The sequence below is a fragment of the Nannobrachium achirus genome, assembly GCF_963921795.1.
Source record: "Nannobrachium achirus genome assembly, chromosome: 15".
NCBI classification, from domain to species: domain Eukaryota; kingdom Metazoa; phylum Chordata; class Actinopteri; order Myctophiformes; family Myctophidae; genus Nannobrachium; species Nannobrachium achirus.
The window spans coordinates 10,258,214-10,285,715 of NC_137822.1; the positions used below are offsets into that span (position 1 = coordinate 10,258,214).

The 27,502-nt window shown below is 42.4% G+C and overlaps 1 protein-coding gene across 3 annotated transcripts in view; it reads right to left on the minus strand.

Annotated features, from left to right (window-relative positions):
- Window positions 1-27,502, minus strand: part of tjp2a (tight junction protein 2a (zona occludens 2)) — a 63,657-nt gene that overhangs the window by 14,465 nt on the left and 21,690 nt on the right. For 2 of the 3 annotated variants that reach the window (XM_080743891.1, XM_080743889.1), the window contains 13 exons: window positions 23,047-23,103; window positions 17,694-17,818; window positions 16,430-16,532; window positions 15,283-16,036; window positions 14,536-14,639; window positions 11,803-11,956; window positions 7,096-7,207; window positions 5,101-5,231; window positions 4,170-4,248; window positions 3,555-3,705; window positions 2,550-2,658; window positions 1,404-1,623; window positions 79-260 (listed from right to left, as the gene is read on the minus strand). In XM_080743891.1, coding sequence (XP_080600017.1) covers window positions 79-260; window positions 1,404-1,623; window positions 2,550-2,658; window positions 3,555-3,705; window positions 4,170-4,248; window positions 5,101-5,231; window positions 7,096-7,207; window positions 11,803-11,956; window positions 14,536-14,639; window positions 15,283-16,036; window positions 16,430-16,532; window positions 17,694-17,818; window positions 23,047-23,103 — 2,281 coding nt within the window. The remainder of the gene's footprint in view (window positions 1-78; window positions 261-1,403; window positions 1,624-2,549; window positions 2,659-3,554; window positions 3,706-4,169; window positions 4,249-5,100; window positions 5,232-7,095; window positions 7,208-11,802; window positions 11,957-14,535; window positions 14,640-15,282; window positions 16,037-16,429; window positions 16,533-17,693; window positions 17,819-23,046; window positions 23,104-27,502) is intronic. The other variant, XM_080743890.1, reaches the window with a different exon arrangement.

Here is a 27,502-nt window from a genome sequence, read left to right on the forward strand (position 1 = left end):
CTCGACTCCTATCGCCTCATCGATTACTAACTGATCCAGAATTCCCCAACAACACCACCCTCTTGTTTTTGGTCTTACCTTCACGCAGCACCACCCTCTCATAGGCAGGGAAGCGCGTGGCGACCGGGGTGGCGGTCAGGTCCTCTCGACTCTTGCGCATGTCTTTCTTCTTCCTCTGTCCTCGGAGCCTCCAGAAGTCTCCTCTGTCGGTGCCGGCCGCTGCTCGCTGGGCGTTCTGCACGTTGGACATCTGCTCCGCCCTGTCGGACAAAACAAGTACTGTACATGAGTACAATGTTGAGGCGTTTGTACATTATCTGGAGTAGTTCCAATTTTCAGCACTTTTACTTCTACTCCACTACATCTCAGATCCAAATAGTATACTTTTATTCCACTACATTTATTTGAAAACGACTTGTTACTTTGTAGATTTGTATAAAACACTTCAGACCTACTGTATACATTTCGGCCATTTGAAAATAGACGATCTACAAGCTCACAATGCGTCATGTGAGCATGTAGATCTGCCATTTTCAAAAGATTTGTATACATTTGATAACTTGTGAAACGGGACAGTCTGCATAATGAGTACTTTCTACTTTTGGTACTTTAGGTACATTTTGATACCAATACTTTTGTACTTTTACTCAAGTGCATTTTGAATTCCGTACTTTTCTACATTGCTGTAGTGATACTTTTACATAAGTAAAACATTTGAGTACCTTTTACCACCACTGAACATGACCAGTACACACAGGTACAAAATGAACAACACTGGAGATTTGACCGTGTATGCTTCAGGCCGTCTCTCACGCACACACTAGGGATGGGACGATATGAAAATGTCATATCACGATGATTGTGACGATTTAATAATAATAATAATATTAATCAAAATCCATTATCCTGGGGCGGAACATTTGCCAAAAAATAGCAGATCTACAAGCTCACAACAGCTTGTAGATTATTTGGCAAAGACATTTGATAGAGAGTGAAAAAAAAGACTGTATTGAGTACATATATAAGTACCTTTTACCAATTATAGAGGGTTTAAGTGGTACCGGATATGCAGCTCGGCAAATAAAAGGTGAATTGATCCCAGTGCATGACAGAGGACGATATCACGATAAATTAAATCTCCACGATACGATTATCGTGGAGTGTTTTTTATCACGATAAACGATTATATCGCTTATGGTCCCATCCCTAGCACGCACGCACGCACGCGCACGCACACACACACACACACACACACACACACACACACACACACACACACACACACACACACACACACACACACACACACACACACACACACACACACACACACACACACACACACACACACACACAGTCACACACACACACACACACATACACACACACACACAGACACACACCTGCTCTTATTAGGGATGATTCCCTTCTCCAGCAGCTGGTTGTCCTTGTCAGTGCGGATGGCCAGCCAGTTGCCCAGCTTGCCGTCGTACAGCGTGTCTGTCACCTTGAAGATCTGTCCCCTGCCAAACGGAAGGCTCTGAGGGGCCTCCTTCTCGTACTCAAAGTGGGTCCTGATGAAGAACGAGTCCCCTCTGCCAGAGGCGAGGATATCCTTGTACACTGAAACAACAAGCAGAGAAGTGCCATTTCACTTAAATGGCAGTTATGGTGCATCATCTATTCCAGTGGTTTTCACACTTTTTCATGTCAAGGACCCCATGTCAAGTTGATATGTATTTGGCCACGGACCCCCATCTGAAAAGATCTTTGTGCTAAGGACCCCCAGAAGAGAAGTATATACCGTATATATCATGAACAATTCTCTACAAGCTCAGAGTACACCACTTTGTGACATGCTGTGAGCTTATGGATCTGCTATTTTTGAATAGCCAAAAGTATAAAATATGGTTGAAGTGGTTGAAAGGATTGTGATGACTTAGATCCAACCTGGAACTGTGATTTGCTGAGAGGCGTTCACTGAAAAATACCTTACAAGTATTGTATGAGTGTATCATTTATCAATTTGGTATTAAAAGCCAACTGTAGGTAATTCATTTGACATACAATTTAAAGGGTTACTTCATATTTGATACTGTACCGAAACCTCCTAACTCCAAAATGTAAATTTTCGGGAAAATGAGCTCAAGTGGAGTTAGGAAGTTTTGACCGAAGGGCTTTTTACTTTTCATTGGTTCAATATTATTTTAACCAACACACAGACGTAAAGGGTGTTCAATAGCACATATTTATGAACAAAAAGAGAGGGCCAATCGGGTGGAGTTAGCTGGTTTGGCATAAAGTGTGGAGTTAGGAGGTTTTGTCCCAAGCACTTTTTACTACTTTCCATTGGTTCAATATTATTTTAACCAACACTCAGATGTAAAGGGTGTTCAATAGCCCTAATATGCCAAAAAAATGCCAAAACCTTAAAAATGGAGTTAAGAGGTTTTGGCCAGACAGTGACGATATGATGGTAATATGTAATATGTATTTTTTAAATCTCTTATTTAAATATACATATAATTATGACAGTAAACTGTGCTTACCATCAGGTTTGCTCTGAGCGAGGATGGTGACGTCTTCTCCCTTAGGAATTTCCAACAGATACAGAACGGCATCCTCACGGACCATTCCTCTGAAGTCCATGTTGTTCACCTGACGCACACGCACACAGAAAATAGAGAATTGGCATAACGGCCGAATTGGGAGACAATGGGGAAAACTAAAATAAAAGATGAACCCATTACTATTCTACAAATGTCTTCTAAATCGTTCAAAGGTTTTTGAAAAACCTATGTTTCTAGGATCAGTTGATCTCAAACTTTTTCATGTCAAGGACCTGCAAAAACTACATATAATTTCAAAATATGTCCAGGGACCCCCCAAGAAGCAAAGATTTGAGTTACAAAAGTTTGCTTTGAAAAATATATATACATTCAAAGATCTGCACACAGGATAAATATAAATAAATAGCAGATCTACAAGCTCATAGCGTGGCACTCGGTGCTGTACTATGAGCTTGTGTATCTGCAATTTTTGAATTGCTCAAGTAGAAAGTAATGGTCAAGGTCTAAAGCAGGGGTGGGCAACTTTGATGATGGAGAGGGCCACTATATTTCCACACTCACTCCAGAGGGCCACATTGCTTATTATTGTTACTGTCGAGCAAAAACCTCTCATCTCCAGAAGAGTACCAAAAATAGCGGATAGATCTGCTACTTTTGAATTGGAATCCTGAAATATATTTTGTTTTGATTTGATTTCATAATATCCATTTATTTATACTTATGTTAACTTCATGAACTTAAATACAAATACATTGGACATAAAAAATACATGTTAATACTAGTCATTCAACAACTAATATGAACCGAAGTAATTAAAGCGGGTCATGTTTACATGTTTGGATTTGTAACTGGCTGAAATCAATATATCAGTATTCAGAAATTAACCAGCGGGCCGCATTAAGTGAATGTGGGGGCCGCATGTGGCCCCCGGGCCGCCAGTTGCCCATGTAATGGTCTACTCTAGACGGGTTAAGGAAAGTTTACCTTCATGATCTGGTCTCCGGTGCGGAGGCCTTCTTGTTCTGCGGCGCTGTCCTCCTGAACGCCTGCCACGAAGATGCCAACGTCGTTGCCTCCTGCCAGCCTCAGACCCACGCTGTCGCCCTTCTGGAAACGCACCATCACCGTGTTGGGTCTGAACCACAGAAATACAGTGAGAAAAAGCTTGGTTCCAGAGTTGAAAACATGTCAGTGTCGCCTGATTATGGATCCCACTGGAGAAGATGGATGGAAACGGTATATAGCGCTCGTTTTCACCAGCGTCGGCAGGTTAGCGTCCAGGCCAGCGTTAGTTTTACTGAGGTTAAGGTTAGGGTTAAGGTTAAGGTTAGAGTTAGGGTTAAGGATAAGGATAAGGATAAGGATAGGTTTAGGTTTTGGTGCACCTCTGCCACGGTCCAAGTGACTATACAATGGAGCGCTCCCTACATCCGGTTCAGCCAATCACAAGCTTAAAAAATTAGTCCGAGGCGAGGTTATCCATCTTTCCCAGTGGGATCCATAATCATGTGTCAGTGTCATGTGGAATCATGAAAAGCATACATGTGTTCTGCTGAATAATCCCTAAACTAATTGTGTACAGTAACTAACTATACAAACCCATATATTTCCTGGTCTTCTATGCTTGGTTTCAGAGGAACCCTGGGAGGAGCATGAACTCTGGGAGCCACAGTCACTGCTGGTGGGAAAGGAAAAACGGAATAAGGCAGACTGCATCGTTTATCAAAATCTCAAGGCTCATTGCGAAGATTTTGTCTGAAAAAAATAAATAATAGTGTACAATTTGTGCCGGGGTTTGTTGTAGTATATATGGTATATTGAAATATTGAAATAATAATGTGTGGTCGTCACAAATTTCCAAGACACACCTGGCCTGATCTTATGGAATGCCAGTGTTCCTCTGCACACCGTTCTGGAACCTGATATACTGCATACCACTCACAACTACTAACACCAACGGTCACAAAAAGGGAGCTTGAGGCAGAGTATGTATTTTTGGAGTTGACTCCTCAAACGGTTCAAAACAATCCTAAAGCAAGGGTCTTCAACAGGGGGTCCGGGACCCCTATAGGGGTCCTCAGAGTCACTACCAAATCTTCTTTTTTTATATTCACCACTTGAACCCTAGTGTCCATATTCTGCGAACTTTAGCCAAAAGTCTACAAGCTCACAAGGCGTTGTGAGCTTGTAGATCTGCTATTTTTGGCAAAGAGGTTTGTTGTAGAGGGGAATAAGAGCTGACAAAGTATAGAGTGAAAGGTCAACTTTATTAATTATTGACGGTTCAAGTGGTTAAATAACTGAAAACACAAATTGACATGAATCCATAACACACTGATGATTGTGCTGTCAAACAATGAAACTATATGGAATCTATGAAAAGGTTGTGGGGGTCCCTGCTTCATCTCTCTCTCGACTAAGGGGTCCTTGGCCTGAACATGTTGAAGACCCCTGAAGTATACCATAACTATCCTTATGAAAAGGGAAAACTCGTCTTGCCATGTTATTGCCGTGCTGTAATTTTACATACCCGGCGGCGTCTCTGGACGAGGCTCCTCCCTCTCTGCTGCAACAGGGGGCGGGTCCTCCACGGCTCTGTCTGGAATTCGGAACGGCGTTGGCATGGCGCCCATTTTAGCCAGCCTGTTGGGTGGGTCGTCCCTGTTGACAGTCAGTTGTTCAGGGTTACAACAGCACTGGAATACTGGTCATAATGGTTAATGGTCATTGTTCCCTACATGGCCAACAAATCTGTCCACCTAAGATACAGTACTGTATGTCATGAGGAAAACTTGAGAATATCCGTTAGAAAATAATGTTTAGAAGTAGGAATAACCTACTAATACAGCTCTGTGATTGGCTGACTCACAGTTAAAGGGATATTCCACTTTCAAAAAAACTTTTGGTCATTTTATCGTCTAATCAGGCTTTTATGAACACCCTGAACAGTTTTAATTTGCTTCATTCGATATTTAGATATTTGATGTACAGGTTACCAGGCCCTCCTCCTCCAGGACCTTTCCCCATACACATCCATTGTAACTTCAAACTCCATTTTAACTAGAGATGTTACCGATCAATCGGCAATGGATCGGATCGGGCCGATCAAAGCATGATCGGCGATAATCGGTGGTTTAGATCAAAAGGTAAATTCACCGATCCGATCCGATCGGTGCATCTGATCAACCAGCCGTTCAGTATGCCCACTTGAGGCCATTTTGGGGTATTGATTTCCACAGTGCTGAAGGAATAATTAGTTACTGCTATGATAATAAATACATAGTAATGCTAGTAAATAACTATAAGGCAAATATATAAATGAATTCATGAGTGAATGAATGAAATAAAGTTAAAACATTAACATTTAGAATATATAAATAATAACTTGATCGGATCGGTGATTGATCGGGATCGGGTGATCAAACTTTTGTGATCGGTGCTCGGTGATCGGTTCCAAAAAACCTGATCGGACCATCCCTAATTTTAACCATGACCAAAAGTTCTTTTGAAAGTGGAAAGTGTCTTGTAATGTCTGTGTATTTTCACAGGCTGTCTGGTGTCTGCACATTTGCCCACCAGAGGGTGCTAGTGCTCAACTATGCACACACGTAAATGTGTCCATCTCTCCTGAAAGTACAAAACCTTTTAGAATGGCAAGTATATTTAGGTTGCAGACCCCCATATGAAATGTGTAGTGCCAGGGGACCCCCAAAGATAATCATAACTGTGGACAGACCCCTCCTTCCTGTCAAGCACTCTGATTTGTAGGAGTTGCGGTATTACATTTAGTTTTACTCATTTCCCACAGATTAATATTGTAGGGGGGGAAAAGAAGAAAAGAAATAAAAGAATATTTATATTTGACAACGTTTAACATCTTTTTATACTGTAGAACAGTGTGTTGATTGCTTTTGATGCAGGGATGGTCTTAAGTCCTTCAATTGTCACTTTACAATCATCTGGATCATGTGGGGACCCCACTGGGGGTCCTGGCCCACTGTTTACTAAGCAGTGCTGTAGACCAGGGGGTTTTGTCTCAGGGCACCCCATAAATATTTTTTTAATCTGAGGCACCCCTACATTATAATTTTCACTCCCAGCACCTTATATTTATAGCACATCGTCAAGCACACAATGCCTCCCATCGCGAGGCGTTGTGTGCTTGTAGATCGGCTGTTTTCACTAGTTTTGTGCGACAGTCTTGTATGATGAAGCAGGGATTTGCTTTACCAAAAGACGTACACATTTGAAACTTGGAGATACAAGGTTTCTGCCCGACAGTGACAATATTTTAGTGATTATATTGCGAGGAAATTGTTGAGGCAAAAGCCATTATGGTTAGAACTGACTGAAAATAACTTTGTACTTCAAGTTTAAAATGATACTAAATATTTTTTCAAGTGTCCAAATAAATTCCAAATATTATCAAATTATCTCGCGGCACCCCTGGACTGCTGTCACGGCACCCCAGGGTGCCCCGTCACCCACTTTGAAAACCCCTGCTGTAGACGCTGCTATTGCTTACCTGGGCTTCTCTCTGAGTCTCTCATTGGAGGAATGGGAAGACAGGTCAGAATGGTGACCCCGCCTCTCATCTTGAGGCGAGTAGGAGCGGTACGACTCGATCTCTGAGATGTCTAGAAAACACAACATCATTAACAGGTTAAGGACTGAAAAGAAAGCCTTTTGCACACCTACAGAGCAACAGGTGCGTAAGAGATTACAAAAACCATAAACGTAGCAGAAACGAAATCTCCTGCACACAGTCTTAAAATGCAAAAATAATCCAGGGATGTGTTTATTGGGGAAACGACAGTTTTGTCTTAAACTTGATGAAGGTCAACAGACCGAAACGTGTTTCCCAATAAAGAATCCCAGATTTTCTTTTTTGCATTTGAAGACGTGTGCAGGAGTTCTTTTCTGCTAGGAGAGAAAAACTCGAACACATGGACCGTACTTACATTAACACCCAAAGGTAGGTAAAAACAAGTGGAGTCTACTAACAAATGACTTGCTCCCGTCAGTTGTTTTCGACCCCGTATAGCCCGCTCTTCTTCAGAATGCAGGGTCACACAGGGCCTTTACAGCGAAGACCCTACACAGGTCGACGCTGTAATAATGAACTGACGGAGTGAGTCATTTATCAGTGTGTGAAACGAACTCTGTTTGTTTTTACCCGTCTTTGATACGTTTGTGGTTTGCGGATGTGCAAGCTCTTTTTCTTTTACATAACCAAAAGCTGTTTTTTGTGAGCGACGCAGTCATTATGTATGAAAAAGTATGTATAGATCGGCTAGTCTACAATACCATTTTATTATGTGACCATACATTTATGTATTGTATTGTAAACACATTGTAAATGACTGTAACATTATTAATGGAGTAGTTCATCCCCAATATGACTTTTTGGGGGAGTAATCAATAGAAATATTGTCATTTTGGTAACAAACTACTCCTTTATTGTTGGACAAAAAGAAAAACATGCAGACATGTGGACCCACCTACACACAATTGTCCAAAGTTCTTCCGTAATGAGGCACTGAAGCTCTGACATTACAATTTATAATATATACTGTAAATGGCTTCAGGAGACCAAGGGGTCATGATACAGGAGTTGGAACTAAGGTAGGGTTCCAACATATACACACACTATATTATAAATATGAGTTAGAAAATAGAAATCACTGCACAGGTTGGTGTCACGTGACAAAGGAACAGATCTACAAGCTAACTATGCACCACACACAGTAAGTTGAGAGCTTGTAGATCTGTTATTTTTGTCACGTCCGGTATACATTAGGTTGCAATCACTCAGCCGTTTGCCGAAAAAACAACTTACTGTATGTTAAATTTCCGTGTAATGTTATACATGTTTTGGAGGAAGAAAAATTATATTAACAAAACCAATAGTTAAAAACAATGCATAGCCAAATAGTTTTCAAGGACCCTTGATAAATTCTAAACCTTTTCCGGGACTGGAAAGGGTTTTTTCTAATTCCCAAATATTTCCAGGAATTTCATGACCATGGGGAACCTGCTAAGGTCTCAGAGGCAACTGTCCGTCTGGCAAGTACAGGTCATGTTTCACTTGTCTTGTCCAAAGGTCATGCCTACTTGGCCGAAAAGCAAATTGTCCATTATGAAATTATAGGTAACATTTGCGCTTGTAGAACAAATTTACGTTAAATCCAACAGTCACTTTGAAAACCAGAACGAGTGCAACTTCTGTAAAAAGGTAGCATTGTTCTTCATGAACAACCAATAATATTGCAACGGTTAGTGTCAATCCCTGATCAATGATACTCACTCAATGTAAACATGTAAAGCTACTTCTGTATGACATTTTCAGGACGGGATACCAATTTCAATCAATCACAAGCGAGAACGGACACAGGATAAGTGAAACTGAATGAACAACAAGATCAAAACAGAGCAGACACGATTGGAACTGGAACACTGAAATTAAACCTGATAAATGGGTTCTTGCTCCTGAGCGGATGAAATTGGCAACCCACCTGAAAATGTATTCTCCGTTTACCAAAAAGCTGGAGAGGCGATATCGTGGAGATCACTTTCATCAAATTGCTCTGAATGATACGTGATGAGACAAATGACAGCCAATCAAAAACTCCATCCAAATCTCCAGTGCATCGTGTTCAACACATCACTCTCATTCAACATGTTTACAGAACGTTATGGCGTGATGGGCTTGAACTAGGCTTACACGCAAAGGTGATGGTCTTGTCTTAAATGTGTTCTGTGTTTTTTATCTATGCTGCAACACCACAATGCATTCCTGTGTGTCCTTGTGATGCATTTGGCAATAAAGTGTTTCTGATTCTGATGTTTTTAGACCCTTTTTTATTTTTTGGCAGGAAAAATGCTATCGCAATCGGTGTGAACTACGTTATGTGGCACGAGCCCGCCATTTGCCAATATGCGATTGCAAATTGTGGACCATAAAATAATGAAATATCCACCGGCTGGATTATGAGTGTGGATTATTCAAAGGCCAGCCAGGGCAGCCGCACACATGCAGAGCCCCTGACACACACACACACACACACACACACACACACACACACACACACACACACACACACACACACACACACACACACACACACACACACACACACACACACACACACACACACACACACACACACACACACACACACACACACACACACACACACACACACACACACACACACACACAGAACAAAAAAACGGCAGTCCCTAAACCACTTAAAGTGGGTCACATGGCCGCAGAGCGTATGGTGTCAGGTCCATGCAGAAGCTAAGCTCAGATAGACATTCTATTCTCCCATTATAGTCCGGCCCCAGCCAATCGCAGCCCGTCATCTGGCCACGTGACAATAATAAAAATAACCAAAAATCTGCATGTGGCTGGACAGAGAATGAATTGAATGAACGTTTGAACCGGTTGATTTAACAGTAAACAGCTCGTCAGATCTCTTTTGAAAGAGTCCCTATTCTGAGCATGTCATAATAAATGACATTCTGTGAAAATAGGTAAACACTAAACATATAGGCAAATATTGGCATGCTCACAACACATCGCCTTGTTGTAACACATTGTGAGCTTGTAGATCGGCAATTTTCAGCAACGAGATTGGGTTTAGACGAGGGAAACAAAGGAGAGGGACAAAGTATAGACCCCTGTGGGACCTCAGTGAATGAAATATGTAGGATTTAAGTGGTTAAATGGTTCTGCTGCTCACGTGACGGATTGTGTGAAGTATTAGAAGAACGGTGAATAGTACAATATAATCAGCTTTTATTTTCCCATGAACAAACAAGGTTTTGGTGACAAGACATACAAATATACAAAGCAAAATAAGATAACAGCACAACATGAATTCATCATTGTCAGTATAAAGCAAGCCAGTGAAGAGCTACACTAGATACTCCTACCCAAGAGGAGACATTGGCTTAAAAGCCTATATCTATAACTGTCACAAATGCCTGCCTAACATGTTCATTTGGACTGGATTTTTAAAACTTGTGTTTAAATTATGTTTATGGTTGTATGTAATTGTAGTTATTCTATGGACCTCGAGTCTGCATGCAAGACAGCCATTCACAAATGTTAATTCTCCACAATTCATTGCTTTGGTGTTGCAGTAGATTATATATTATCATGACTGATTATGTGTGATGTTATTAGAGTAGATCATGTGTTCATTGATTATATTAATATCTAGGTCTTTATGATGATATTAATACTTGATAGTTAGGAGTCGAGAGCACCTTCAGTAGGCCTCAGTAGCTATTGTTTTGGTGAAGCCCATCTTGTTATGGTACAGCTCGTCCCAGAGGCCTTGGAGCCACACAGTATAACTCTAATGTCTGACCATTCTTCTTGGCAGAAACTACTTTATCACTGACTGAGTGTTAAACTGTACTTCTGTCCATGATATCATTTACATATAGTATAACCACCACCACCTAATACAGGGTTCCCCAATTAGTTTTCCCCAAGGGCCGAATTATTTCAAGGGTACCAAGCCGAGGGCCACAGCATTGCAGGGGGCGACGGTGGCGTTCCCACTACTCCAGTGACCGTTTTCGTCGTTGTCGGGTGAAAATCTTGTATGTCCAAAACCGTTCATTTTGAATTTATCATTTAAAAAATGATTTAAACTAGAGAAAACAGCCGATCTACAAGTACACAACGCCTCGCGGTGCGAGGCGTTGTGTGCTTGTAGATCTGCTGTTTTCACTACTTTTGTGCGACGGCCTTGTATGATTTGCGAAAGAACGTACAAATTTGGAGATACGAGATTTCCACCCGACAACGACGATATACTAGTGTTGTTGCTGCTCTTATACCACCATTATTACTGGGATTGGTGTGGGCCAGACAGTAGCCCCCCACGGGCCGCAAATGGCCCGCGGGCCGCCTATTGGGGAACCCTGCTCTAATGTCTGACCATTCTTCTTGGCAGAACTACTTTACCACTGACTGAGTGTTAAAACTGTACTTCTGTCCATGATATCATGTTACATAAAGCATAACCACCACCACCTAATACATTGTCTTGTCTCCTCATTTTCTCATTGATTATTGATTGATCTGAATTCCTCCACAGTACTGACAGTGTCCTTCAACGGTATGGGGTTTACATAACATGATGGCCACTGCCGGGGCCCAAGATTATTCCGTTAAAAAGTGGATAGGGGAGCTGCTGCCTTTAAGCCTCACCATCGAGCTCCGAGTCGCTGTCGGCCATGGGCGGGATTCGGATCAGCACCTGCCTCCTGTCCCTCTGCACCACCAGCTGCAGCTTGCCCCGGGACTTCTCGATGAGCTTCCCCGCGTCACTGAGGGAGAGGTTTTCTGTGACCGTACCGTTGATCTACAGGAGAGGTTTGGGGGAAGAGTTAGAAAGGAAAGCTGAAGCAATGACGTTTGGGGGAAGAGTTAGAAAGGAAAGCTGAAGCAATGATTGAAGGAGACCAACAAAAAAAAGTAGTATAGTAATTCTTAACCTATAAAGATCTGAGAAATACCTAAAAATGTCTTCTAAATCCTAATGGTTTTCTGAAAAACAAATGTTTCTTTATCTGTGGTGCTCAAAGATTTTAACGTCAAGGAACCCTAGAATTATGTATTTGACATCTAAAAATGTTGTTCCAGGGACCCCCCCGAAGCAAATATCTGAGTTAAAAGTTCGCTTTAATATTATATATTCAAAGATTTCCACAAATGTTCATGTTTTTTCAAAAATAGCAGATATACTCACAGCACGCCGTGCTATGAGCTTGTATATCCGCTATTTTTGAATAGCCAAAATATAACAAATAATGGTTAAAGTGGTTACGTGCCACAGGTTTAATTAATGTTGACATTTATGCTGAGAAACTACATTTTGGGTATCATTTGGCCAGCATACAGTGTATTAGGTGTAAAATTGTAACACTAAGTAGACTGAGTGGAACATGACAGGGACTCTGCCCCAGGCCGAACTTGTGGCTTGAATGTCTTTGCATAGGACTGCATGTTGCATTTGACCTTTGCTTTGTCAGACGACTTTGTTTTACGCGCCTGCAGCATGTATGCTTTATTAAACCTAGTTCTGCATTCATGGACCCTTGTTTACATAAACAACATTTCTGGTGACTAGAATTGCTTGCAGGTTGCTAAAGACAAAACAAAGATGATCATAATATTAAGAATGTTATTCAGAAAGCATGCATGTTATTTAGACAGATGCCATGTTCATTGTTTTCTCTGGTATCCTAGTTTCATTGAGGCAATACAGTATATCGTCACTGTCGGGCAGAAACCTTGTATCTCCAAGTTTCAAATGCGTGTTTTTTTCATAAAGTAAGGCCCTGCTTCATCATACAAGACTGTCGCACAAGACTAGTGAAAACGGCCGATCTACAAGCACACAACGCCTCGCGGTTGCGAGGTGTTGTGTGCTTGTAGATCGGCCGTTTTCACTAGTTTAAATCGTTTTTAAAATGATAAATACAAAACAAACTGTTTTGGAGATACAAGGTTTCCACCCGAAAACGAAGATATATTGTTCACACTTCACAATGCACTGTACGTACTGTACGTATGTGACCATTTCCTGATTGTTGCCTAGAAATCATGCTTACTCTGCTTATTTAGATCTTGCACTTGTAAGTCACTCTGGATAAAAGCTAACCTGACTTTCGCCAGATGGTGGCAGCATTGCTTATGCATTGCTTTACCATCTGGGCTCGCTCCAGCACAGTTGATAACACTCGTAAAGTCCCGGGCCGGACCAATCAGCGGCAGCTATGGGCGGGCTCTGAGCGGCACTGAGCCAATAGAGTCTGATTGCAGACCACGTGGAAACCCAGGAGGCGGATTCTGGGTGCAACGTCATGCAGACAGGCCAATATGAGTGGTTGGAGTTGGCACGGCCATATCCAATCACCTGCTTTAGAATTTGAAAAATGGCCCGCCCCTTACATCGGTTGTGCTGGACCGAGCCCAGATGGTAGAAGCAGAGCGTTATGCAGGCATACGCAATGCTGCAAACCATCTGGTGAAAGTCAGGTTAGATAAAAGCATCTACTACTGTAATTAGGGCTGTCACGATATGACATTTTACATGACGATTAATTGTCACTCAAATTAACAATTTAATTGTGTTTTTGTCGTTGATAATTACATTTCTGTTTGGCTTTTAGGCTTTGAAGTTGTACATGGTAGATATGACACATAACCTAAATATACAAAGAAATTACTGATTCGACGCGTTGTGAGCTTGTAGATCTGCTATTTCCACTATTTCGGAAATGTTTCAACATTCACGATTATGACGATTATGACAAAATAATTGCGATAATGTCAAATAATCACGATTAGACGATTATGTAATAATTGTGACAGCCCTGACTGTAATTGCGTAAATTGTAACTGTAATTGAAAAGATGCTCTTCAATGATCACAAGGAATCGTTTTACATTTTCAGTGAAAGCTGACAAGAGTTTATGAAAGATTTAAGCCAACCAGAAGGTGTGCTCACTGCTCACTAACGCACACTTGTGTCCTCATTACCCTCAGTTATGATGACCAACATGGTCATCAGCTCATTGCGTCAACTTGTCTAATCGCAAACAAAAAGACGAAACACAATCTGTTCACAATCATGATGCTCACATGTGTCTAGTGCCTGGGTGTGGCCTGAGTAGTTGCAAACCACAGTTTTAAAGGATTATTCTTCAAGTGGCTACAAGTGGTTACAAGTTGTAAGTCGTTGTGTTGTGACTCATTGGTCTGGACTGGGCTTTAGCGATACTAAAGCCTGATTTATATTTCAATGTACATTATCTGATGGTGTCCTGCATAGAAAGAAGCTGATTTACAAGCACCCACCGCATCACAATGTGATGTGTCGTGAGCTTGTAGATCGGCTCTTTTCGGTAAGTATAAATGAAGGACGCTGAAACCTACCTTCAGAATAATGTCACCTTCCTGTAGGTTTCCGTCTCTACTCGCAAGGCCTGTACTAGTCATCTCCTTGATGAAGAGTTGACTGCCCAGACGAAGGCCATACTCTACAAAACAAGATAAGCATTCATTAATAAATCATAATCATAATCATAATCACAGAATGCACCAGTGAAATCCAATACAATTAACTCTTTCGCTGCCAACGATGAGAAATCTCGTCAATTTGTCCTAGGTCCACATATTTTGCATGAGCAGGTGGCAATAATGTAATTACAAGTCTGTCATTTTAGAACAAAAGTGAAAGATGTTGTTGAAATAATCAAGGATATTAATATATTAATACAGTCTTCATGCATTACATTTTTATGTTATTTTCCTACATAGTATTTTGTAGCCATATAATGTTTAGTCAGGTACACTACGCAATATTCTACTGAGGCACATGAATAAAAGCAGGGGTCTTCAACAGGGGGTCCGGGACCCCTAGGGGGTCCACAGAGTTACTACAGGGCATCCTCCAAATCTTCCAATCCTTTTTATATTAACAAACTACACTGATGATTGTGCTGTCAAACAATAAAACAATATGGAATCTATGAAAAGGTTGTGGGGTTCCCCTGCTTCTTCTCTCTCTCAACTAAGGGGTCCTTGGCCTGAAAATGTTCAAGACCCCTGAATAAAAGACAATCAAGGATTGTTGATTGGAATGTGTTTCTTGTTCTGCGAGATGCGTCTTGGTTTTCTGACCTTCATTGGGCCTGTTCTTCAGCAGCAGCACGCTCAGCGGCTTCTCCAGTGGCTCTAGTTCTCGAGGGGGGCGGGGCAGAGGGATGGGCATGGGGGCGGGCGAGGGCGAGCGGTCCAGGCGATCCCGGCTCCCGTTGCGCCTCAGGGGCTCCTCGTACTTCCTGTGGTCCCGGTCGTCTGGGAGGCGCTCGCGGTTCCTGTCGAAGCTGGGCTCTCGCGCCGGGCTGCGGCGTCCGTGGCGCAGGTCGGGGCTGTGGGCTCCCCGGTCCAGAGCCCGGTCGCTGCGGTACCGCCGGTCGGGACTCTGGTCCCTGTCGAGCGTCCGCTCGCTGCGGTAGCGCCGGTCCGGGCTGCCGCTGCGGTCGCCGCGGTGCCTCCTGTCCGGGCTGCGCTCGCAGTCGAGCACGTGCTCGCTCCTGTACCGCCGGTCGGGGCTGTGTTCCCGGTCCAACGTCCGACCCCGGGTGCCGTCCCTCCTGTACGGCCTGTCCGGGCTGAGCTCCCTGTCCGCGCTCCGCCCTCGCTCGCGCCTGTCGTGGTCGCGTTCGCGCGTCTGGTAGCCGGAGTCCGTGTAGCCTCCGCCGACGCGCTCCCTCTCCATGCTGTGGTCGCGGCCGCCTCCGCTGCGGCCGCTGTACACGCTGCGGCGGTCCTGGTCATAGTCCTCGTTGAAGTCGTTGCTGAACACGCGGTCGTCAGGCGATGGGGGACGGTTCATCAGGTTGACGGGAACCTTCCTCGCTCTCTTAACTGTCTGTTAAATAACAGATAACATGACGGATTAAACATAATATATAATAGACTGGGATTCAGTCATGAGCAAATACTGCAGACCGACGTCTTACATTGGTCTTTTTAGCCCCTTGAAGTGCAGTTATTTTCTCATAACAGACTGGTTCACAGTGCATTATCCAGCTCAAATGTGACATGTGACACATCTTGGCCAATCAGAATGGCGTATACGTGCCCTAAGTGGTCAGTTGTTTATCAGTGCTGTGGTACATGATAAGAAACTACATAACACGATCAAACAAACTCTGTCAAAAGATTAGAGGAAAAAACTTGATTCTTGATGTTTGCTGTGTAGTAAAAAAAGAAAACTAACAATAATTATGATTCACAAAACAGACCACAAGCCGTTACTTACAATCTTTGCTACTTTGCCACATTTCCTGAGGGTTTGGACAGCGAAGGAGTGGGCGGCTCCATCCATGGCGATGGCATTGACCTGCGTCACGCGGTCATTCTCACTAGATAAACACAAGCACCAGTCAGTGACAGATACAACATCCAACCAATATCATTATCATTCATTTAAACTATTCCCTTGTTTCTTTTCTTTTTTGTTGTTGTTCATTAATTATTATAGTTTTGAATTTTTTCAGTGCAAAATGCAGTTCGTTTTCTGTACTGTATTTTTTGTATTGCTTTTAAGATCTTGCTGCCCAGGGACTGCATTTTTAGTTTAGTATATCGCTACTAAATAAAAAATGTAATATTAAATTATGTAAATTTAAAAGAAAAACATGTAAAACAAGGCTCAATAATGATTTTCCAGACAGAACACATTTTGCAAATAGAGATGCCCTCTTAACTCGTTGAGTGCCAGCGCCCTCTAGGGGCCATAGAATGCCAGCGCATCTCTCATAGGCGAGCGCTTTAGCTTCTAGGACCTCACCTTCTAGGACCTCACGTGCTCACGTCCATGCACGTCATGGAAAGGTCCCGGATGATAATGCTAACAGAATGGCTATTCCCATTTTGTCATCTAAAATATCATTTTTCGGCGATTTCGCCGTAAATAAACCTCGCGCCGCTTTCCTAAAACACAAAAAAGAGATATAAGCCTTTAAAGATGCGGTCTTTCATTGGATTAGGCGGCGATTGGCGATTGCGTTCGCAAATTACGGCCGGCCGGGACGTTGTTAGCTTTCGGCTAGTAGCTACAAAAATCAGGCCAGGCTTCAGAAGGCCTCTTATCATTTTATTCATTTAATTAAATAAAGCCGAACTAGTTCGGGATCGGCACACTCGTGTACTCATCGGAAGCGGGGCCAAACATTGGGTGAACATTGGGGAGCTCAAAAATGTATTTTAAACCATTTTTAATGGAATATATCGTCGGACAGAGTAGAATGGCCGCTAGGCTAGCGGCTAGCGAGCCAAGACCACCCACGACTCTACAAGCATCTCAGGGTAAGTGAATTAATAAAAAAAACATTGTATTGGATTGAAATAAAGCCGAACTAGTTCGGGATCGGCACTGGATGAGTTAATTTGGGATCTGAAACTCGTATCGTCTCTAATGGCAGGCTCAAAGGTGATTTATACTGTTTAGGATCATTGAGATCAGGTGATTATGTAATGATTGTCTATTCAACAACCATTGTATTTGACAGTCAGTTACTCACAACAGCAGGCCATCGGCAGGACCCCCTTGCAAGACATCAGACACCACGATGGAAGTCTCTCCACTCTCCTCATTAGGGTTATCTCTCCCCCCTGACACCGCGATGCCGAAACCCATCTTTGGATCCTGTTGAAGAGAGAGGAACATGTCTTTTACTCTTTGCTGTGTACTTTGCATATTCTGTATGTAAGGTTTATGCCATAATGCTGCACGCACGTTAGTATTAGACAAGTTTAATTATCCCCATTCCTCGCGTGTGAGCCTTTTATTGTCACATCGTTCTTATGTTGTTGTTGTTTTGCCTTACTTCGTGCCAAGCCATCAGCTTGTAAATCTATTATATCTTGAAAATCTTGAATTTTTGAATACTGTATATATTCTTTTTATAAGCAAATATTTTTAACTCAAATCTTTGTTTCTGGGAGGTTCCTGGAACAAAGATATTTTTAGATGGGGGTCGGCAGCCAAATACATATCCTTTTGGGGGTCCTTGACATGAAAAGGTTTGAGCACCGCTGATAGAGCAACATACGTCCTTTTCAGAAAACTGTTAGGATTTAGAAGACAAATTTCAAGAATCGGCCTAGTGTTGTTTTTTTTACAGCAAATTTTGATTTAGTTTTAGTCATAGTCTTTTGAATAAAATGTCATTTAGTTTTAGTCTAATTTTAGTCGACTAAATACCATACGTTTTTAGTCTTAGTTTTAGTCATCACAGCTTAGTTTTTATTTAGTTTTCGTCAGCGAAAAAAACGCAGTCGACAAAATTTTTCGTCATAGTTTTAATCGACGAAATAAACACGAATCGGCCTCAGGTCTTAATGGATTAAACTTCGATCTTATACAGTGAAGTGCCTCCGACACATTTTGCATCAACAATCACTAATGGCTACAGAATTCCCACGACGCATGTCGATGGCTCAATGCCAGCAGTTTTTACTTTGTAAACTGCCCGTACGTCTTGTCACCACGTCGTGCTACCCGGAGAAATCCTGTACATTATTTGCATTAAAGGGATTGTTGAGGCCTGGTTGTGATTACAGAGCAGCGGTGGGGAATGTGTCTAATTGCGTGGCAGTACAGTTCTGCAGCTCATGTGTCTTCACTGGGTGCATTAAGGATTAACACTAATCCTCATCTTGGTAAATGTCTTGAGAGAAAGAGAAAGTGTGTGTGTGTGTGTGTGTGTGTGTGTGTGTGTGTGTGTGTGTGTGTGTGTGTGTGCCTGTGCCTGGTGTGTGAGTGTGAGTGTGCGTGTGTGCGTCTAAATTTAAACAGAATGTAGTCGTTTTAAAGCTGCAAACCACAGCGATGGATGTATTTACCAGAAGTGCGTTATTTGTCTATCCGACCCGGCAACTACTGCCAATGGCAGGCGATGAGGCGATAGTCGAAAAGTCGGCGGAGGAACATCGTCCAAAAACATGAAAATATTTTATCTTTGGGCGACATTATCCAGCGAAAGGCAACCGAATTCACATGCTGCTTGGTTTACCCAATGGAGGACGCGCAGTAATGACGTCAGCAACATCCACTAGGAGATTTTTATCACCCGGAGTAGCCGGCTGTTGCCCGCTGTTAAAACGTAGGGTAAATTTTATGTCCTACCCAGAATTTGAACGGGGTTCATGCTGTACTTGTTAACCAGTACAGTAGGTGTCCTACCAGACAACAGGGTCAAACATGTCTCGATGGAAGAGTGGGGAGACCACGTCCAAGTTCCAACTACTGGAAAGTAAAATCCCTCAGTTCATTTAACTCCAACGAGTCTACAAATGTAACCACACTCTTCACAGTTAAGGCCCTTTCCCACTGGGTGCGATAATGATAAAAAATATTGTTTTTCAATTAAGTGGATGGTAGCATCCACACCACAACGATAAAGCCGTCATAATTGATGTGAACACCGTCGCCGACGTATCGTTATCGCGCCCAGTGGGAAAGGGCCTTTAATCACATAAAACCTATACTTCAATGACCGGGGTCCCATTACCAGAACACCCTTCTTTTATCTGTCCATACTCTAGTCTATACCAAATCTTCTCCCAAAATAGACAAAGCTACAAGCTCTTCGCTCTTTATGAGCTTGTAGATCTATTATTTTGACTGAATGTTCACGCAATTCCCAGAATATGGACACTAGGTTTTTAAGTTTAAATGAACACCAAGGATTTTACTATGCGCCACTACCCCGCTTTCCCCTGGCGAGATTAGACAAGAATTTCAATGACCCAACCACCACCCCATCTCTCTGGGTCTCTACCAGATGGTCAAAGAGACAGGGATGTGTGTGTGTGCGCGTGCATGTGTTTTTGGAGGGGGAAGAGAGAGACAGGCTGACAGAGGCAAGTGTAATCCAACCCACATATTCTGCGATTCTAAGATTAATTTAGTATTTTGGGAGACTACATTACACTGCTATAAGAGGATGTGTGCTGCTGATATCGTGTACTGGAAACAGCATTTGCCTGCATTAATTTAATTTCACTAAACCTTTTTATCCAGGGGACATATTCTGGGCACAGACTACGCCGTTCTTCAGCTTTAGCCTACTTCAGTCATAAGGTCACACACAAACAGCTGACCAGTACAACCAGTACTCTGCTGTCTAGTGAGTAGCTCCGCTGGAGCAACAGGTCAGAAGCCTTGCTCAAGGGCAGAGAGAGAGAGAGAGAGAGAGAGAGAGAGAGAGAGAGAGAGAGAGAGAGAGAGAGAGAGAGAGAGAGAGAGAGAGAGAGAGAGACAGAGAGAGCGAGAGACAGAGAGAGTAGAAAATATTCCTTCCTACACACAGAGCCTACTTTGCATCAGAAGACGGCAGACCAACGAGCTTGTCCTTTGAATTGTTTTCGAGTTACAGTAATGCACGAAACAACGCTGTGTGTCAACATGTCGACTGATCACAAGGCATCAGCCTCAACCCTGAATTGTATACTTAATCGTATGACAGTGTCACACTGAAGGAAGAAAAGCCAATCGACAAGCTAGCTTGTAGATATTTAGGAGGATATTAAGATTGGACATTTTACAGTACGCACATTAAAGAAGACAGACTGCAACAAACTATACAGACTGCAACTAACTATTATGGTAAATTCTTTCTAAGGGTTGAGACTCTGTATTAATAGAACCGTTAACTGCAGGGTTTCCTGCAGCACTTTACAGGCCAGGCGCCCCGCCCGGCCTGAAAACCCCCCCGCCCCCACTAGGGTGTAAAAAAAAAAAAAAAATAAAATCTCAAAAAAACTTTTTGGACCTCCAACAATGTACTAGGCATGATCGCGATCGCGAAATTGCATGTTTAACCCCCATACCAACCCTATCTTTCAAACATGGCAGCCATGTTTGTTTACATTTGAAGAAAACATAAGGGCTGGTATCTCCTGAATGCCTGAACGGAAGCGGATTTTTTTGTTTGAAAGCTGTGAAAAGCGTGTACATGCATATATGATAATAGTGCATCATCTGTGCACAAATTCGTACACCAGCGTGCACACTATTTTTTTAACCCTTTGGTGGCGAACCGGCAATATAAGAGGTCCGACTTTAAATATAGCATGTAGTTGTGTTTTCCGTCATCATGGGCACATTCATGTGTTTTTTAATAGGGCAAAAATAAGAATTAATATAAAAAATTAAGTGAATTAATTACTCGAATTAATTAATTAATTATCAAACATTTTCGCCGCCTTTTTCTGCAGGAAACCCTGAACTGATTTCCATTATTACCTGCTGGCTTTTCTGTACCTTTGTACATGTGAAAATGAGCTCAGCCCCATGATTAACATAGCTCTATTAGATGTGTTGCATGCACGCCATGTGTTTAAAGAACATGACTGGGTCAAATTATGTCATCCCACGTCCATCTCAGATGATGAGTGTTGTTTCCCAAACCTTTCAGCTAGTGAGAATAGCAGATCTACAAGCTCACAACAATGTTGGGTCTCTACCAGATCTGACATTTTCACTGCTTCTTATTTATGTATGTATTTATAATTCATGGAGATTATTGATTATCTAACTATTCATTTAAAGAATGTCTGTCTGCCTGTCTGTCCGTCCGTCCGCTATCTGGCCGTCTGTCTTGCTGACATCACTGATACTAAACAGTGTCACCATCATGGTAACAATGCCCAACTGACGACATCACTGACTGACATCACTACAGTGCCCAAATTTGGAGATGACATCACAGACTGGCCTGGACACGGAACACCATACATGGGCATAGAAGAGTGCGAGCCAGACAGACGGATACAACGGGTATTGCACAACTGGACATCGATGATGACTATCCTGCCCAACGGGCACTGGTCTGGGTTCTCCAACTCCAATTACTTCTGAGACTCCTAAATTCAACCCCTCATCCCTAGTTTACATTTTATTTATGAAATACGTTTGAAAAACGTTGGAATTGTTTTAAAGTTTATTTTTTGTTTGTTTAAACTTTGTTAAATATTTTTGAAATAATATATACTTTGTGTACAGTGTATAATTCTGTTTGTGAGATTAGCCCCAGACAATCAAAACAGGCAGATACAGAGTTACAGACCCTCTTCTAGACGGCTTGTGCTTCCTATACATAGTCACGCCGTGAAAAAGAAAAGCATGAATAATCCAGTGCAAAATTCAAGGCATCAAAATAAAAGTTATGAGGAAGTAAGAACGACACTGACAGAACAGCCAGAACAGGCTTATTTGATGCCGAAACATGTCTGCATGATGAAATCATACCGATGATCACAGAGAGGGACTTCTTGTCATGTTGGTTCTGGCTCAGGGCAAGCTTCCACTTTCTGAAGGCCCTTGCAGACAGAGTCTGTGTTCCCCCTCAAGATTAATTGAAAAGTTAATCGATTTCAATAATAGCTCAAAAGATTATTGATAGTTGCTGCAGCCCTACTCAGGCTGTGACTAGGGATGGGATGATAAGCGATATTATCGTTTATCGTGATAAAAAACACTCACGATAGCATCGTGGAGATTTAATTTATCGTGATATCGTCCTCCGTCATCCCCTGGGATCAATTCACCTTTTATTTGCCGAGCTGCATATCCAGTACCACTTAAACCGTCTATAATTAGTAAAAGGTACTTATAATATACGTACTTGATAGTTGATACAGTCTTTTTTTTCACTCTATCAAATGTCTTTGCCAAGAAATAGCAGATCTACAAGCTCACAACGTGTCGCAGCGTAGATCTGCTATTTTTTGGCAAATGTTCCGCCCCAGGATAATGGATTTTGATTATCGCAATAATATCGTAAATCGCGATTTATTTTGTCACAATGATCGTGATATGACATTTTCATATAGGCCCATCCCTAGCTGTGACCGTAATGTAGGACTCACCCTGTGCAAGGTTACAGTGTAGGCCTCCCATACAGTCTCCTCCATGGCTGCAGGGTTCTGTGGAGAGAAAGAGAAAAAAAGATTACAATCGTTGATCAGATTTCACAAAACAGATTAATAATGTATTATTATGTGATGTGGCAACACGGCATGCACAGGAATATCCATGCTGTTAATTAGGGATGCCCCGATCAGGGTTTTTTTGCTCCCGATCCGATACCGATCAAATATTATTGCTTCCGATTCGATCCCGATCTTTCCCGATCCGATCTTTTGGCAAGGCATTAAGAAGAAAAAAAAAATTCTATTCATTCTATCACTTGGTTCTCAACCTTTTCAGGCCGTGACCCCCAAAATAATCATATTTTAACTGGGGACCCCCGACCCTGAAGAGTTGAGGAAGTATATTTTGTATAACACGGTTCTATTGTGAAAATAGCAGATCTACATGCTCACAACGCCTCGCAACGCGAGGAGTTGTGAGCATGTAGATCGGCTATTTTCACAATTTCTGGCTTTAATATTTGACAATTTGGCCAATGTTTAATTTGTCATTTTAGAGGTATTAAAAAGTCCTTAATTTTTCACTTTCGAAATGTGCAGATACCCTCTATACACTTAAACTTTATGTTGATTTGTTTACTGTTGAGAGAGAAAACAATGTTGCACATTAAGTTAATCATCTGGGGACCCCCCCAAAATAATTTGAGGACCCCCCTGGGGGTCCCGACCCACAGGTTGAGAACCACTGAGCTAGTTGACAGTGCAGAGAGACATAATTGCCTTCCTTTGATCCATTAGCAAGGGGCCAATTACTACTTATTGGCATCAGCTGCCAGCTGTACACAGAGTCTGACACAATCACCTTCCCTCTGCAGTGCTCTGTCTCATTTCTCCAAAAGCCCTTGAATATGATTGAAAATGATTAAGGATTACTGTGATTATGGTAAGCTTACATTTCATATCGCATTCACCTTACCTGTAACTTTCAGTACTCCCAGGAAATATTTTTGAAAAAATTCTCGATTTTTTTTCCCCGATCTCCGATCTTATAAAAACGGCCATATCGGCGGCCGATCCGATCACGTGATCGGGATCGGGCAACACTACTGTTAATGTAACTCTTGAGCGTAACCAACTGTCCCTGTATGTCTTCATTTGGTACACTGAGTTACAAATGGATAAATGAATACTGAGGGTTAACTGTGTTCATTACACTGTCACTACACAGCACAACCTGTGAGCTTTCAATTCAATTTGTTTGTTTGCTTGTTTATTGCGACCATCAGGTCGCAAGTTACTATGAAAAGCTCCGTCTGTCTGTCTGTCTGTCTGTCCGTCAAGTCACACTTTTGCCCTACTCTTATCTCCGGCACCGTTGCCCATATCAATGCCAAACTTTGCACACACACACACACACACACACACATACTCCTTGGATGGCAACTCAAACCTCAAATTTCTCACATAGCCCTCCTCTAGTGCCACCATCAGGCCGATTTTTGCAAAACACATTTTTGGACAATGCTCCTACAGATTTTGGCCTAAAGTCATGTCATCAACATGGATCTGTCCCATTTCCCATATTCCCTCCTGATTGGCTACAATTGCAAGTTTGTGTATGGGACCTGGTGGGCGCTTATCTCCTGATTAGGGAGTCTTACTGGTTTAGAAATGTTTATTTAGAGACAAGAGCCAAGGACAGAGATGGAACACTGGTCAGTCACCGGGATCGAACCAATGACATTGCAATGACGTGCTTCACCTGCTAAACTGGTACAGAACCCTGTGATTTTAATTAATTAATGCCCATGAGCAAACCAGCAAACAGGAAAATCTGCAGTTTTTCATTCAAATTAAATACACACTATTGCGATAAATCTAACAAAACTAGTAAACTATAGTAACTATACTATAAACACAAAGAAACTCAAGCTACACACCCCTATGATCTCACATGATACATGCGCACTGTCAACACCAACAAGCAACAAACTCAACTGTTATTGAAGTCCATAACAGTTCCCAAAAAGATTACATTTAAAACAAATTGTTGGAAAGTTAAATAAGTTCTAACACAAATGTACCGGTAGATGCAAAAAAAACAGACAAGAAAGGTGTAAATGTTTCTTAAGCTCAACATTTTGTTCAATCACTTATTTCACTTCTTTTAAAAAGATGCCTCAATTTCAGCATCCACACTACTGATCATGTTACAGAACTTTTCAACCTCCAAACAGTGCACATGAGCAGCACATCTCATTTCGGCACCGAAGCTCTTCAACTTGAGCCTTTTCAAAAATTAAAAAATATAAAAAGTTAAACTATGTATCCGGGGCGCCCGCTGGCCTACCGGTCCAGTCGCGTATTACCACTTAGGCTCAGTGTAGCCTGACAGCGTGCCGCTGGTTTGATTCCCGATCCCGACTACCTTTGCCGCATGTCACTCCTCAATCTCTCTCCCCATTTCCTGTCAGTCTACTGTCCTATCAATAAAGGCATAAAAACTATAAACTAAAAATTAAAAACGATGTATCCGACGCCATGTGAGCCTTGGCACGCCACTCAAATCTGAGCCAAGACAGTGGTCAATCAGTACACTCACAAGTCCCTGGAGGATGCGGATGGTCTTAACCGCGTGGGCCCACTTCTTGTGCAGGTTGAGTACGGTCTTCATCCCTACCGCGGGTTCCCGTCTCGTCCTTCCCTGTCAGTCTCTTTTCTCCCAGTCTTTCCCACCAGCGGTGGTCTGGTGAACAGCTTGCTCCATGCTCACAGCAGCGCACCCACTACCAACTCAAGCCTGCATCTATCTGCCTGCCTGCCTGCGTGGCTGCCTTTGACGTAAGAGGGATTCTTCTGCTGGCCTATATTCGTTGCAAATCCCACCGTCCGCTGCATAAATACGCGCACGCAAAACGTGCACTGACTAATACACGCGAGCACAATCACACGTGCACACAAACTCCCGCGGAGCACATGCACTCAGGCGTTGATTAAATACCCAAATGCACATGCAGCAGCGTCCATGTATTAAACACAATCTGACATAATAGTGACTAATATACTGATGTAGTATGTTTGAGCATTACTATGGTATGTAAACATTGAGCACTTTCCCCAGGTTATAGAATACATACATACACAGTCAAATCCACAAGTGTTGATTTAACTCCAGCGTGTAAAAACCCTTAAGTGTCCATTTTGACACCGCTTTTCCGTGCGTGCGTGCGTGCGTGCGTGCGTTGTATATATATATACACACAATACAAATGTGTGAACCAGAACCTGAACCACCACATAGACCAAGTTTGAGAGTGGGGGATATTCTCAACATAATACTTCTTTTTTTTGTAAGAGGAAAGTGAAATCCCTGTTTACAACTAATATCACAAGGCCCGGCTTACTGAAATGGGGGCATGACTCCATTTGGCAGCAGACCCTTATTTTTGGACCTTTGGACCTCAAGGGACAGCAAGGGACCAGTGGTAGCCAGGAGGAATAAAGGAAAGGAAGTAAAAAAGTAAAAGCAGTGAAAAAGGTAACCACGGGAGGATTATATGTTTACATCAGACCATGCTAGTTTAATCAATCTAACATGCAATCGCATTGTATGGATTATAGGCTTTAGGGTAGGGCTTTAGATTTAGTTGAACCACTGCAGGAACGTACCCGCATGCCGGTTTCTTTACGAGTGCGTGTGTGTGAATTTAAATGTCCTATAGACCATTGGTTCTCAAAGTTGGGTCCGGCCTAAGTTACAGGGGTGCCCCAGCTAAATGATAGTTAGCCCTTATGGGTCTGGTTATGGGTCTGGTCTGTAACTCAAGTGTACAAATGCAGGGCTTGACAAACTTTTTGAGGCACTTGTCCTTTGGACAAGTACATTTCCCATTCACTTGTCCGGGCACAAAAGTCTGAATAACAAAAGGACTTTGAAACACCCCCCTTGCACCCTCCACTACAAAGTATCGACAGTCTATAGTCTGCATACACAGCACAAAGCTGCCAGGAGCGTCACTGAAAAAAGTGAAACCAAGAGCCACTTGTCTAACAGACAAGTACATTTTTAATGAACTTTAAGGATTTGGACATCCTTAACGCTTTCAAAGTATTTTGTCAGGTACATGGGTATCATAGTGGTGTAGTGTATCTTGTACACCAGGCCCATTGCAAGATGCTGTACTCTGTCTTCTACTCTGAGCCACCCCACTCATAACTGGTGAGTAGCGGTGAGGTGAGTCTGAGAACTCTCTCTCTTTGAGTTCAAAGAGAACAATATCTGGGCACTTGTCTTCGGGAGACTACCCAAATAAATAATACTACTGAAGCACTCGACTGGACTGCACGTTCTTTATTGCAGGGGTGACTGACGTTTTGATGCTTAGCGCATCTTCCTCAGAGTCAAACGCGTTAAGCATGGAAACGTCAGTCACTCCTTAACTGCTTCTCTTGT